The sequence below is a fragment of the Plutella xylostella genome, chromosome 4 (genome assembly GCF_932276165.1).
Source record: "Plutella xylostella chromosome 4, ilPluXylo3.1, whole genome shotgun sequence".
Taxonomy (NCBI): Eukaryota; Metazoa; Arthropoda; class Insecta; order Lepidoptera; family Plutellidae; genus Plutella; species Plutella xylostella.
The window spans coordinates 3,647,874-3,663,198 of record NC_063984.1 but is presented as its reverse complement, the minus strand read 5'-3'; the positions used below and the strand labels follow the sequence as shown (position 1 = coordinate 3,663,198).

Sequence of the window (15,325 nt, the reverse complement as noted above, 5' to 3'; positions counted from 1 at the left end):
CGGGTTTCGTTGACTTTCGTTGCTGCAATCTGCCCTGTACTATGTATGATAAATATCCATCGTTGGGCGTTAGTTGGGCCGGTCTGTACGCAGCTCAAGACGTTCGAATAAGCCGCGTCCGCTAGTGTGTCGGCGTCTTCACTCTATATTGCCTATGATTCAAAAGATAGTCTGTGATCAAAAGAAAAGATGGCCGTCGTCGTTGTTGTGCCGGTGCAAAATTGTGAACGATATTTGTGATTTATTAATGTGAGACCAATGTTTTTCCTTTATAATGTCAAAACAAGGAAAAAGAAAAATTACTGTCGAGTTACCCAAGTCAAAAGACTTATCAAATAGACCAAGTGTGTTTGAGCGTCTCGGCACCAAGAAATCTAGTGGTAAAAAAACAACTGAACATTGTCGTCAGTGGGCGCAGCACGGTACTTGTGCTTTCGGAAAAAGTTGTAAATTTGCTGCCACACACATCCTCATAAGTCCTTCGAAACAGAGAGCTGCAAATAAAGACAATGAGCAGAAAAAGGTAAAAGATGATGGCAAAAATAGACTGCATTCGACCGTCGTAGTGAGGTCGGGTCGTAGTCCAGATGGAGAAATAGATAATTGGGACCAAAATGACCTGGAGTACGCCGACACAGATGTTCTTGAAAAACGCAGACAGCAGCTTCAGCGTGAATTAGAGATTCAACTGAAGATGGATTCAAGCAAAGATATGAGGAAAGACAAAAAGAAAACTGTGTCCAGCTCATCCTCCTCCAGGAGCTCCAGCTCCTCGAGTGTCACTTCCTCATCTTCCGACGGCAGTTCGTCGTCCTCGTCTTCTGGGAGGTATGAAGTAATCTATATTTTTTTTGTATTTTGAACTTAACTTTCTATTTGACATTCCGTATAACTTAACTTTCTATTTGACATTCTGTATAACTTAACTTTCTATTTGACATTCTGTATAACTTAACTTTCTATTCCAGGGAAGCTAGAAGAAAAGGCAAAAAAGGAAAGTTGAAGAGAAATTCCAGCTCATCTTCTGAAGGTGATGTGCCTTCTAAAAAAAAGTTTGTCAAAAGTGACTCCCTGAAAAGAGACAAAAGTGAAGTTAAAAAGGGTAATGTTAAAAAAGATGATAAATCTTTAAAAAAGAGTGACCCTAAAAAGAAAGCATTGGCCAAAAGTGCTTTGGGTAAAAAGTCACTCTCACCTGGCAAGAAATCTGGTGGTACACCTCCAATAACCTCTAAAAGTATTATTAAAAATGCATCTAAGCATGGTAAATCTCCTGTTAGGAGAGATAAAAAAAGTGTTTCCCCACATTCCAGTAAAGATCGCATTAAAGAAAGAGACAGAGATAAAGAAAGAGAAAAAGAGCGAGAGAAAGAGAAAGAACGCATCAGAGTCAGAAGCCGATCTCCCAGAAAGGCCAGGTCTAGATCACCACGTCCCCATGGGTCAAATGCAAAAGATGCTAGAAGTAAAGGCAGTATAGAACCCAGAAGTAGTAGGCCAATATCGCCTAAGAAGCAGGTTCGGAAAGATGAAAAAAAGAAATCAGTAAGTCGTGATAGAGCTCACAATAAAGAAAGATCTCTAGAAAGAAGGAAAGATAAACATGACGAAAAAGATGCAAGGCATGATAGGAAAGATAGGGTAGCAGATAGAGGACGAGATAGAACAAAAGATACTAAGCGTGAGGATAGTAAGAGACGAGGCAGAGAGAGAGGTCTTGGAAGAGGTGGAGCTGACAAAGGTTTAGAGAAGCCAAATAAACCTATGGAAAGACTTCTACCCAGACCTGAAGAAAGATTAGCTGCACTTGCAGCTATTTCTAATAGGAACCTGGATACAGACAAAAATTCCACCAACTCTAAAGACCGCCAGGATAGCCACTCAGAAAGAGGTGGACGTAAACAAGATAGAGAAAGGGACAGGTCAAGTAAGAGAGACAGAATTGATAGCATGGATAGAGATCCAGCTGATTATGAGATGGGTATGGACAGGCAGTACAGTCATGGTCGTGGTGGAGAGCACTATGAAAGGGGAGATGATAGGTATGACGATGGCCCAGGAGGGGAAGACCGGTCTCCAGTTTATGGTATGCAAGGCCGTGACAGACATTACGAGCCTGGCTATGAGATGGCTGGTCCTCCAAGAGGTTACCCTGAGGAGGAAGATCGTATGTATGGTAAGTTCAAGTAAAATTGTATGGTCTTACCTGAAAACCATTTACAATGGTTTTATTACTCACTGTTTGACACATTGAGAGTGCTAAACATATTATGTGGAATGGTATCTTAAATATATTCTGTACTCATAGGTTATGACGAGCGTCGTCGGCGCGATCATTCCTGGGAGGGTCGCTCAGGGTCCATGGAGCGGGAGCGCAGCTACATGCATCCACACAAGGAGTGGGACAATGAGGACTATCGCGCCGGCGGAGATTGGGGCCGAGACCGACACTGGCCCATGCATGACCCCCAGGTAAGCCAGAATAGCCAAATAGTAAACTAAGATAACAGTACAGTCTATCAAGAGACCTCACAATGCGGGAGAGCACTATACTCTGTTTTAAGGCATATTTAACATTAATTCTGTATTCTTTTGAAAATGAAAATACTTTTTTATTACTTAGGTACTTTTAACTTTTTTCATAATTACAAAGTTTTTTTTCTTAGGTGAGTCTGTACTACAAATACTTCTATCCCTATGAAACAGTAAAATATAAAACAAAATATGGCCAAGAACCTTGTTACATTCTATCTCATATTTTCCTTGGCTGTCCATATCCTCACTTTGGTATGTGAATGTTTCAATTTGGTTTATTATGTAATTCATATTAGTTTTCTGGTGATGCCCGATACATATTATACAAGATAGATACATGCTGGTGTATCATGTTACAAATAATATAAGAATACGAAGCGCCATATCGGGCATCGCTAGTTTAGTCAGTATTTAGGAGTAGGAATAGGTACAACAAAAGTAAGTTGTAGATTTCGTGTCACCTTTGCCAATACTAAACATTTTCGAGTAACATTAGAGTTCTGTAGCCGAGTAGTCCGTGGCTGGCCCTGGACAAGAATCAGTTTGTAGTGGTTGGGAGTTATGAGTGAAATCCTCCCCTTTATACCTGTGTTTGTTGTTTCCAGAGGGGGGAGTGGGGTGACAAGGAGCCGGAGATGGAAGGCTGGCATCACCGAGGGCCGGGGCCGCATCGTGGACGTCCGCACGGTAAAAGTTTGTACACACCTTTTTATTTTTATTTGCCTTATTGTTTTATCTTTGGGACTACTTCCTATGCTTGTTTTTGTAATATATGTACTATACGTAGGGTATGTGAGAAACATTGGTCAAGCCATTAGTCGCTTAATAAACGATCCACAGCACACACGCGTGTTTCATTACAGTGGCGAACGAGGCTGGTAAATTAAAGATGGCCGGTAAAATTAGTGAATTCGACATAAATAACGGAAACTGGGAGTGTTATTGTGAAAGGCTGGACATGTTATTCCTCGTGAATGACATAAAAGAAACATTCAAAGTGCCTACGTTGATATCGTGCGTCGGGGAGGCTACTTATGAACTCATGGTGAATCTTTGCAGTCCGGATAAGCCTAAAGACAAAACGTATTCACAGCTGGTCAAACTAGTGGGGGATCATTTACAGCCGAAACCGTCAGAGCTAGCAGAAAGATTTCGGTTTCGCCAGTGTCGGCAGCGGGACGATCAAACGGTGGCAGTGTTTGTCGCGGAACTTAAAAAAGCGGCGAGATTTTGCGAGTTCGGTAGCCACCTGGACGATTGCATGCGGGATCAGTTCGTTTGCGGATTGAGGAGCGACGGTACCCGCCAGAGATTGTTCGCGGAGACCAAAATTGATTTCGCAAAAGCGGTGCAAATAGCGACAACAATAGAGGCGTCGGAGCGGGACGCGCACGCGGTCGAGGCGTGCTCGGCCGGGCGCGTGGCCCAGCTCGCCGTTCCATACCTCACCATATCTGGAATACAATTCATTCACATATTGATTTTTGTCCTGAATGCTTACATTGTTAACCTGAATTTTTGGTATCGTTATGTTCAATTCGGACAGCCATTGACGGCCCAGTAGGGCAGTTGTACCTCCTTCTATCACATACAGGTCTAGCTTTTTAGTTAGACCGTTGTAGCTAACATCCACCTCTAAATAACCAACTGGTTTTATTTTAGAACCATCATAAAAAGATAAAGTCAACTCACACTGTTTAAGCACTACATGTTTAAAATGATACCACCAAAGGACACTTCACAACTTAGGTCATTTTTAGGCATGGTTAACTTTTATGGGAAATTTATAGATAAATTAAGTCACACACTCGCGCCCTTATACGAGCTATTAAAAAAGGACCGAGTTTGGGTCTGGGGCTCCGAACAAATGGCGGCATTTGACGCAGTAAAGCAGTTGTTATGTAACGCGCAGGTGTTATGTCATTACGACTTATCTCGGCCAGTGACCCTCAGTTGCGATGCAAGTGCCTACGGGATAGGCGCGATTCTGAATCAGGTAGACAAGGCGGGACGGGAGCGCCCCGTCGCCTACGCATCGCGGGCACTCACCGACGCGGAACGTAATTATAGCCAAATCCATAAGGAGGCTTTAGCCATCGTGTTTGCGGTAAATAAATTCCATCAATATCTTTATGGTCGAAAATTTCTCTTAAAAACGGACCATAAACCGCTTATCAGTATTTTCGGGCCGGGCACAGGTATACCTAATATGACAGCCAGTAGATTACAACGGTGGGCTATAACATTGTCGGCTTACGATTTTGATATTCAATACGTCAGTACGGATCAAAATACGGCCGATTGTTTGTCTAGGTTAATTGCGGAGCATAAGGCGGACAGCGATAAAAATGAAAACAATGACATGCCGGAACAAACTTACTTACATTTTGCCGCGGAAGCTCTTCTTTTAGATAATAATAATTTAAAACGGACAACTCAAAAAGACCCATTATTGAGCCGCGTATTGAGCTATATTCGAGATGGCTGGCCGGATGAAGTGGAGGTTCGCGAGTTAAGACCATATTGGAATAGGAGAAAAGAGCTGTACACTGAATTAGGATGTGTCATGTGGGGCCATAGGGTGGTGATCCCAGAGGAGTGCAGAGCCAGAGTACTGCGGGAGTTACACGACACACACATGGGGGTAGTGAAGACCAAGTCAATAGCGCGAAGTTACGTGTGGTGGCCGGGCGTGGACGAAGCCGTGGAGCGCAGCTGTGGCGTGTGCGCCGCCGTGTCCGACGCGCCGCCCGCGCACGCGCCGCGCGCGTGGCCGTGGCCAGATCGCCCATGGACCAGGGTACATGTTGATTTTTTGGGTCCTTTGGCCGGTAGTATGTATTTGGTTTTAGTAGACGCTTGCTCGAAATGGATCGAGATAGTGAAGATGGGTTCGACTTCCGCTAAAAATGTTATCAGTAAACTCAGGGAGATATTTAGTAGATTTGGTTTGCCTAAACAATTGGTAAGCGATAACGGACCGCCCTTCTCCAGCACAGAATTTATAAAAATTTTAACAGATAACGGAATAGAATCGACATTCTCAGCTCCATACCATCCGGCCTCTAACGGAGCGGCGGAAAATGCAGTGCGTACGTGTAAAAGGGTAATTAAAAAGGCAATTATTCAAGGACTAGATATAGAAACCACTTTAAATCGATTTTTATTAATGTATCGCAATACAGAACATTGCACAACAGGGGAGTCGCCAGCACAAATATTGCAGGGTAGGTCGTTGCGCACGCGCCTCGATAAGCTCAAGCCGGAGCGAGAGGATCATGTGCGGGCCGCGCAGCGCCGCCAGGTGGGGGCGGCGGGCGGCCGCGAGCGCGCGCTGGCACTCGGCGACCGGGTCTGGTGCCGCAACTACCGCGCGGGCGATAAGTGGGTCAAAGGAAAGATTATCGAAAAGCCAGGGGATACTGATTATGTCGTAGAATTAGCAGATGGAAACCAATTACATAGGCACATTGACCAAATAAAAAAGCAATTTAATATTGAACCGGAAACCGCATACGAGGAAATGTCACCAGGCAGGGCAATTAATCCTTTCTTATATCCGTGTGAACCATCAGCTGATCAGGGCCGAGGCTCGGTGGCGGGAGCGATGGCGTCGTCGGGGGGGACGGGCGGGGAGCGGGGCGCCACCCCGCCCGCACCGCCGCCGCAGCCGGTGCAGCACCCCCGCCCAGTACGAGACCGTAGACCACCTACTAGATGGGGAATAGACGAACTGTTTCATGTTAATTAAATTGTATTATTGGATAAGTCAGTATTCCTGTTAAAATAAGTTCTTTTAATAAATTCTTAGCACTTAGGTACTTACTTAAGTTACAAGGGACCTTTACCTTTTCTATATATCATAATCATCAATATAACATCTATATCATGTAACATGTTGCTTGTTGTTAGTTTAGCCTTTACTTAGTATAAATACATCAGTGAAACTGATAGGTAGGTACCTACTTACCTTAAAAACCATTTGTACCTACGTAACCTAGAAGTTTGTATTCGATACCGCGAAGGTACCTACTTGAAAGAAATGTATAAGTACATGTATCAGAGTCGTCGGTATAAGTAGTTACAGTTATCTCGTTATGATTGTCTTGCGGATGTTATGTAAGGAATGGTAATAAAAGTTAGGATATAAGCTATTATCTTTAGATCTCCTTGTTCTAGATTAAGGGTGGAGGTGTAATATATGTACTATACGTAGGGTATGTGAGAAACATTGGTCAAGCCATTAGTCGCTTAATAAACGATCCACAGCACACACGCGTGTTTCATTACAGTTTTTACAATCAGCAGTATCATAGTTAGTCTTGTTGGACTTTGTCCACTTAAGATACTCTGAACTCCTAATTTAGCATCTTGTTATGATATTTTGAAACCGTCAGCATTTTAATATGGTGTACCTACTTTTCGCTTCACGGAAAAAAGGACGCAATAACAATAGCAGCACAAGCGACAATTAAATAACACATTCTTGAAATTAAAACGCAAGACCATAATTGATTGTATTCAAACTAAACATTCCCTTTATTTCCACACAGATGAGTATAACCGAGGCGTGCGCATGGACAGTCGTACAGACAACAAGCGTCGTCCGGCGCGCGCCGAAGCAGAGCCCGCGGCCAAGGAGACCCCGCCCCCCGCGCCCGCCCCCGCCGCGCCCGGCAAGGAGCCCGAGCCCGACGACCCCGTCCCGGACGATCTGAGTGAAATCAGCGACGACCCCGATGATATACTTAATAGGGAGGATGTGAGTACAGTTAATAAAATAAATGTTACTTAAATTAATGTGTACTTTGGGATGAAATTAATTGATAAAATCGTACCACCACTACCACCGCATCGACTAGGCTTACAATACCGAACAAGAGAGACTTGGTTCACGGTAAAAGATTTCTTGATATTCAATCTTTCCTATTTGTTCTCTGTTAGATGGCCGAGCACCACGCCGACGATGACAGGAAACTGGCTACAACTGCTGAAGAAAGCGCACCAAATGTGGAAGCTGCAGAAAATCAACCCACACAGGTTAGTTAAATTACACGAATAACGTGCAAATTACCTATACCTTTTTCTATACCTAATGCTTTATTTACTCAGAGTGTGCCATAATATTATGTCTATTTTTAACCCAACGTACTTTGTTATTTTTCAGGACACAGGTGCTGCTACGGAAGAAAAAGATACCAATGAATCCAAGGATGAGGAAGATGCAGCAAACATGGACTTTGAAGAGATTTCTGATGGGGAACTTGAGGAGGAGAGGACTAGAGGTTTGTACCTACTATTTCAAGATTTAATTAGGTTTGACACATAACTCTAGAAGCTTAGAACGCGTATACCTATACTCCGGAGATAGTACCAACGTCGTGATCCAATCAAATCTAAAATGATAAAACCTCGCACATATATTTTTAAATCTTGTCTAAGTTCCGATATTTACATTACATAACTAATTTACACAACAACCAAATCCCTAATGTCTACCCCCTTGCTTCCCCACAGCGGGGCTAGGCGACGCCCTCGGCGTGGACTGGGCGAGCCTAGTAGCGGACGTGCGGCGCCGCGAGCAGCCCGCTCCCAGCGGCGGCGCGCGCGACCGCTGGCGCCCCGAGCGGGTGTTAGCACGCCTCGGCGTCTCCGTGCACATGGCTGGCGAGGACACGGTCAAGGCTATACTGGATAAGGCGGAGCCGAGTGAGGATGAGGCGAAGATCGATGTGGATGGGTTGCATCCTGTTGCTGCTATTCAGGTTAGTGTGTTTTTGGTAGTATACTACGAACATGCTAACATACGATGGGACTATGGGCTTTCTTTCTCCAGCTGGACAGACCACCTTAGACATAATTATAGCCTATTGTTCGTATGAGCATAATTATCTAGATGTTACCATAGGTTTCCTCAATCTTTTGCTTTGCGTAATGTTTAATTCTCTAGGAATAGTTTTATAAATCCCTACTTACCATTTCAACATAAGACTTTATTGCATATCCAGGTGGCAACGGAGAAGCGGAAGCGTCAGCGGGCGGTGCTGTTCGGGTCCGGGTGCGAGATCACGCGGGCGCTGAGCGCGCGGCGCGACCTGGCGCTGCGGCGGCACCTGTGTCGCCTGCCGGCCGTGGAGCGCGCGCCGCCCGCCCGCCCCGCGCCGCTGCCGCAGCTGTTCCACGCCGCGCGCGCCCTACTGCTGCAGGGCTGACGAACCTAGCGCCCGGCCAGGCGCCCCCCGCCGCGGCGCCGACACTAAACGTGTTTACGGCTCATGCGATGTCTACATGATCGATGGCAATTCTTGGACTAATTACTGGCGATGATGAAACATGACTGAAGACATCATGATTTAACGTTTTGAAAACGCTGCAATGCCTAATAATTCAAGGAATGGTTCGATGCCTTTAAATATTATTATGATGATTTGGTTTCAAAGACCATGAACGAAGTACATTGAAAAGATAACTAATAAATATGATCCCGCGTGATCCATGGCAGTAAATAATTTTACAAGGAGGACATGTTAATCATGAAAGTATCAATTCTCAAGTGATCAAACAGATAATATTAAAACCCTGGTCATGACTGTCATGATATTTTGCGGCCAAACTTTCGTGCAATAACGGATTAATTGAAATGTCTAAAGGTGAGTCAGGAATACTTGTGATAGTGACGATTTGTGGTTTGTTTATCCGGATTGTGATCCATACATGAACTTGTCAATGAATATCAATAAGATTGTTTCAAAATAATTATTATGTTTAATGTGTGTTGCAAAAGTTAGGTTACTTATATCCTTTCATTGAAGCACTGCCTATGTGTGGGATAGAGTTGTATAATTAATGCACTTAATTCAGTGGCTATGCATAACGATTATGTTAATCTTCGATCATTGAAATAAATATGTTTAAAATATATAAATTGCATTTATTTATTCTAAACCAGACTAGCTATTTCTACGAGGTTCAGTTTGCCATTGCATAAGTTTATCCTGATAATGGCAGCATGTACAAAATTAGTAAGGTTCGTAGAAATCTGTAATGCAGTAAAAACAAAAAAAAAATACAACTAAAGAAAGCTAAGAAATTTTAAATTGTTTTAAATAAATCTAAAGTTATAAAAGATAATATTTATTTTTAAATGATTATAAAATACAGCATCAAAAAATCAACCTGTAGATTTATTCACACACATAATGATCTGGCACAGTACTAACTACCACAGTGATAAGTTCTTTCAATAATTTTTCTATACTAGATAGGACCATTTCACTGATTTCATAATATTATTATAGGGCACAATTAGAAAAATATCAAAAGAAAATTGATTACTGTGATCTTATAGTAATAAACTGTGACTAATATTATTTGTGTGTTTCGACTTTTCCATACTTTTAATATTTCATCCAATACTACCTATCAATGATTTTCCAGGAAAGAAACATCACTGCCCACTGGATATTCGATCTTTTCTCCATTTCTGAAAGAAAAAACTAATTTATAAAACTGTTACTATACTCATAAAAATCTAAATTATACTTTGTAGTAAAATATAGCATGAGCCCTATGATGTTTGATTGCCAGATAAACAAAGCCTTGAAAACTAACTAATGAAATTAAATAATACTGTGACTGTATCTTTATGACTATAGTCAATATTCAACACAAATATTCAACAGGCAGGCCACCATATTGCGAACTTTATGTCATGGAGTTAAGGTCGAAATATAATTAAATATTTAAAAAGTTTTGCCTTATTTTTTACAACTTAACAACAGAGCTGGCTACCATACATCTGTTCAGCAGGTGTATCACTCACCATCCTCACAATATTTTTATTCAATAATTAACAGAAACTACTTACTTCTCAAACAGAACAGCACCATTAACTCCTGTTACCAATAACTTTTCTCCGTCCACCTTCAAGATGGCTCCTTCTCTCAAGCCAATCACTCGGCCACTGTGCTCCATCTCTAAAAACTCCTGAAGTCTCTGGTCCCTAGTTTCTCCTTTGTGTTTTATATTTTCCACAGTATCTATGTAGTGAGGGTTTATGTTAAATTTCACTATGCCAATAGCATTAAAAGATGGCGGATAAACTATTGGCATGTCATTGGTTGTGTGGATACTTATTGTGGCCACATTGGTTCCAGCACTACTGCCTATGTACAGCATTCCTTCTTCTAGAACCCTCTTGTTTATGAGGTCAACCAAGTTCTGTTCATAAAGTGTTTTGAGAAGGAGGAATGTGTTTCCACCTCCAACAAATATAGCTTTACTGCCATTGATAGCTTTAACGGGATCTGGGAATGTATGGAGACCTTTGACTTCAAATCCCCAAGGTTCTATAACAGCTTTTATTTTGCTAGTATATGCATTGTAATCTTTCTGGGCGTACGGCACAAAAATTAGCTCCTTTGCTGTGTTCCTGCAATTAAATTTGAAATAAATTTGTAGATACGAATCTACCAAGCAAAGTCCTGCTCACTTTGAAAGTACATTATTTTGTATGACAATAAACTTACTTTGATAAGGCAGAGCAGATTTCATTTTTGGCAAACTCTAGCATGGAATATCCATCACAATTTGAAGATGACAGCAAAAGGGCTTGACGACAACACTTCATTGCGGCACTGTGAAATACGTACTAATAAAATATAGGATCGGTATCAGTGTTCAGTTACAAATTTACAATATAATCGAGGAATTTAAAAGTGACTCACATTTAACAAATAAATCAGTAAGATAAGCTTTATCAGTCTCATAGCAACATGCAGGTAATATGCACCAAGGCCACTGTACACCAACGCAGGTTTTCTTCTGCTTACCTACCTCATTATTTCGACAGAAAACGGTAATTATAACTTTGAAAATTGATTTATTTATTTTCACTATGTATGTACAAAATCGCAAAGACGCAAACTCATCAAAACAATTTTTAGTTTTCAACTTTTGCTTTGTACTTTGTTGACAACAACAACAACAACGTTGCAATGTCAATTAAAATTTTTCAAACGTCAACACAATCATTTTGAAGTGCCTTGTCGGTTATGCCAGTTCCGTGTGTCTGACGAAAGTTATAAAATATAAAATCACATAGGTAACAAAAATGATCCTGGGATAAAAAGAGTTGGTATACAGAACGGAAATGGAAACTCTAGATTTGTTTTAGCAGTATTTTTTATTTAGGGTGAATTCGTCCAAACATCACGTTACACGAGAATAACTATACCGGAATTAAAATTATACGCGAGTAAATATCTAGGATAAGTACATTTGCATTCTACCAAGTTATACCATGATTAAATTGAATGAACGAGGAACGAAACTGTAATGCAACTAAAATAAAAATAGCTGCGTTTCAAAGCATGCAATAGAAATGACATGCCAACTTAGTTTGAATGGATTATAAAAGTATGAAATTGTTTATGTTTTAATATTTTATTCGCTGTTGTTATTCTGAGACTTTGCCTTTTAACGTACTTTTGTTTATGTTTTGACAGATGTGTTTATATGTCATTATGACGGTTTTCTAATCAGCTGATGTGCTGCCGCCATTACAAAATTACTCTCGGATAAGCTCGTTACACGGTCAATTTTGGCGGTATAACATTTTATTCTTGGGATAAGCTAGTTATCTTGGTTTCAGGTTTGGTAGAATGCAAAATCTGCTTACTCGCGAGTAACTGGTACTTTACTCGTGAGTAAAAAGTTACTCGACGTTGGTCGAATCCGCCCTTAGAATGTCAAGTTTACAGCTTAATAAATACGGATGTCATAGGTATTCGCTGCCTAACTTACGTTATAATTATAACTAGTCATTAAATGGTCATTAAGTACTTGGTACTTAACATTAATTTTCCATAAAAGAAACGTCACTGCCCACTGGATATTCAATCTTATCTCCGTTTCTGGAACAACAAAATATACTTATAGGTATTGGCGGTCAGGAGATCATTCTGAACATCTCTTGTTCTACGACTTTTGTAAATTTACTCACCAATAGATTAGTGTATTAGTTTATGCTAATAGTTATGCATATAACTAAGTACGTAAACTTTGTTAGTCAGGTGACTTTTAACTAGGTAGGTAGTATGTATGTATAGGAAGTAGTAGAAACTTAACAACACACATAGGTACTTAAGTATTATTATAAAACAGGACAGAAATATGTGTAGACGACCGAATGGCGTAGTGGTTAGTGACCCTGACTACTGAGCCGATGGTCCCGGGTTCGATTCCCGGCTGGGGCAGATATTTGTTTAGACACAGATATTTGTTCTCAGGTAATGGCAATAGGCCCGCCCCGCCCCCTATTACATAGGGACTAACATAACACTCTGGCGAAAAGTGGGTGCAGCAATGCACCTCTGCCTACCCCGCAAAGGAGTACATTAGTACAAGGCGTGAGTGCGTTTTTAAATATGTGTAGGTAAATGTAACGAACTAAGTAACTACTTTGGTAGGGTATCTAAATGAAAAATACATTGAGTAAGTATGAAAGTAAAGTACTTACTTCTCAAACAACACAGCTCCGTTGACCCCTGTAATCAGTATTTTTTCCCCATCCACCTCCAAGTTAGCCCCTTCTCTCATGCCAATTACTCTTCTACTGTGCTCCATTTTTAAATACCCCCTAATATTGATGTCTCTAATGTCTCCTTGCTGTTGTACACTTTCTACAGGGTCAATGTAGTGAGGGTTTATATTAAATTGCACTATGCCAATGCCGTTCAAAGATGGAGGATAGACAATTGGCATATCATTGGTCGTGTGGATACCTATTGTGGCCACATTGGTTCCAGCACTACTGCCGATGTATAGCATACCATCTTGAAGGACCCTCTTTTTTATCGTAGCAACCAAGTTCAGTTCATAAAGGGTTTTGAGAAGAAGGAATGAATTACCACCTCCAACGAAGATAGCTTTACTTGCATTGATAGCTTTAACTGGGTCTGGGTAAGTATGGAGACCTTTCATATGAAATCCCCAAGGTTCGATGATAGCTTTTATTTGGCTAGTGTACCAATTGTAATTTTTTCGAGCGTATGGAACAAAAATGAATTTCTTTAGTCCATGCCTGAAATAAAAAAATATGGTTTTGATAGAAGACGCCCTTAGTATAGGTACATAATACACACGTAACTCGGTGTCTATTTTTCGACCTTGAAAAACATTTGTATCTCGTAGAAGTACTTTAATCTACTTACTTTGTTAAGGCAGAACAGATTTCGTGTTTAGCAAACTCCAGCATGGGATATCCATATAAAGTAGAAGATGAGAGCAACAGAGCTTGACGACACCACTTCATAGTGATAGGTGATACTGTGAAACAGGTAAGTAAGTCCAAATGAGAGTTGGTTCAGCAGTGACGATTATTTGTTGTTTTGAACTCGTCATGACTATGATAAGAGAGGTGTTGGATTGGGAGATGTTCAATAAATCTACCAACGTAGTGTTACTTTTTTCTGAGATTACCTCAACAAGATCTAAAAATTTAAGCCTGAATCCTATTGCCAAATTGTGTTTCTCATCGAATGCATTGATTCTCATAGAGATATCAAAACTTAAAATTTTAAGGTTGTCTGGGTAAATATTATTGTGACTACTTATGTTATTTAAGTATTATTTTCCAATTTGAAGTTTACCTTGACAGCCATTAATAATCTCTAGGTACTTTGGTATTTACTTATCTACTATTTTACAAGAACTATAATATCTTATTTAGAGCTTCATAATATTTTATATAGACTATTTTTAGTTATATACTTAGATTAATTTATTAGTCAATGTTTCAGGTAAGTATTTCCCACCAATATATGGACTAACGATGAGTTGCACGAAGGAACTTTAAGCTAATGTCGACATTAAATCTATTGCTGTCTTGCTTTGACCTACGGACAGAAATTAGATAAAGTCTAGATTTTTGTAATCAAAAATAACTTCTAATTTTAGTAACTAGGTACTTACTTACCTTGGTAATAACCCTATACACACGAAATAAACACGACCGTATCGTATAAAAAAGAGTTCTGGAGTCAGACAACTGATTAAATTTCTTCTCATACCTACAAAGAAAGTTAGGTTGTAGATGTGTGTTCAAAATAATTATGCGCGTGACAAATTAAACAAGCAATATAATTAGTTCGTGAGTCATTTCTATACCCGTTATTTTTCCAACTTACAATAACACTGTGAAAATAGGTACTTAAGGTGAAGTGCGGTAATTGCAACTATCCGGTAATTGCAACTAACTTCAATAACTCCCTCTAGAGTTACTTCATTGTAAAACGACAGACTAAAATCAATTTTACATCATAAAAGGTCTACCCAAAAATGTGGATGGCGCTGATAGCTCAAGAATTGTGGGAGTTATAAAGCTTTTTGTCATCGGCCATTTTGAGTCTGCTGGAGTCGGATAGACATGGTGTGCATTTTTATTTTATAAAATAGTTTTTAGTGGTTCCTCGCAAGGTTTTTCCAAAAAAAAGTAAAAACTAATAACGGTAAGTCATTTTGTATGTATTTGTTTTATTCTACCACGATTGTTTTCCGAGTTTTCTGTGTAGTTACATTTACCACACAAAAAATGCCAAGTCTGGTAAATGCAACTATTTTGCAGTTTTTAGGGTAGTTACAATTAGCTGCCAATTTTTGTATGAAATTGGAAAAAGCCAGTGATGGGGCAGTGAACATGAATATATCGATACAATCACTAATAATATAACACACAAATAAGAATAAAAGGCTGAATACCAAATTTTAAACATATCTGTTAAGCATAAAT

The 15,325-nt window shown here is 40.3% G+C and overlaps 3 protein-coding genes across 5 annotated transcripts; 1 reads left to right on the top strand and 2 right to left on the bottom strand.

Moving 5' to 3' along the window:
* The first annotated feature begins 162 nt into the window (after positions 1-162).
* On the top strand, positions 163-9,456 carry LOC105395678 (zinc finger CCCH domain-containing protein 13). Of its 2 annotated transcripts, none has more exons than XM_038120834.2 (9): positions 163-828; positions 969-2,176; positions 2,309-2,472; positions 3,141-3,222; positions 7,089-7,297; positions 7,480-7,575; positions 7,703-7,820; positions 8,053-8,300; positions 8,544-9,456. In XM_038120834.2, the coding sequence occupies exons 1-9, from the start codon at positions 275-277 to the stop codon at positions 8,745-8,747; spliced, it is 2,883 nt and encodes a 960-aa protein (XP_037976762.2). In that variant the 5' UTR covers positions 163-274; the 3' UTR covers positions 8,748-9,456. The 2 variants fall into 2 exon arrangements, with proteins under 2 accessions (XP_037976762.2, XP_037976761.2); XM_038120833.2 differs by having other exon boundaries at positions 3,141-3,228.
* Positions 9,457-9,653: 197 nt separating this feature from the next.
* On the bottom strand, positions 9,654-11,523 carry LOC119694455 (probable alpha-aspartyl dipeptidase). Of its 2 annotated transcripts, none has more exons than XM_038120837.2 (4): positions 11,371-11,523; positions 11,064-11,171; positions 10,403-10,966; positions 9,654-10,018 (listed from the first exon to the last, which is right to left on the bottom strand). In XM_038120837.2, exons 1-4 carry the CDS (start codon positions 11,373-11,375, stop codon positions 9,958-9,960), a joined length of 738 nt encoding a protein of 245 aa, XP_037976765.2. In that variant the 5' UTR covers positions 11,376-11,523; the 3' UTR covers positions 9,654-9,957. The 2 variants fall into 2 exon arrangements, with proteins under 2 accessions (XP_037976765.2, XP_037976766.2); XM_038120838.2 differs by lacking the exon at positions 11,371-11,523 and adding an exon at positions 11,262-11,287.
* A 753-nt stretch (positions 11,524-12,276) lies between these two features.
* Positions 12,277-14,143, bottom strand: LOC105383722 (probable alpha-aspartyl dipeptidase). The gene is made up of 3 exons (XM_038120835.2): positions 13,749-14,143; positions 13,055-13,618; positions 12,277-12,449 (listed from the first exon to the last, which is right to left on the bottom strand). Exons 1-3 carry the CDS (start codon positions 13,847-13,849, stop codon positions 12,392-12,394), a joined length of 723 nt encoding a protein of 240 aa, XP_037976763.2. The 5' UTR covers positions 13,850-14,143; the 3' UTR covers positions 12,277-12,391.
* Positions 14,144-15,325: the final 1,182 nt, after the last annotated feature.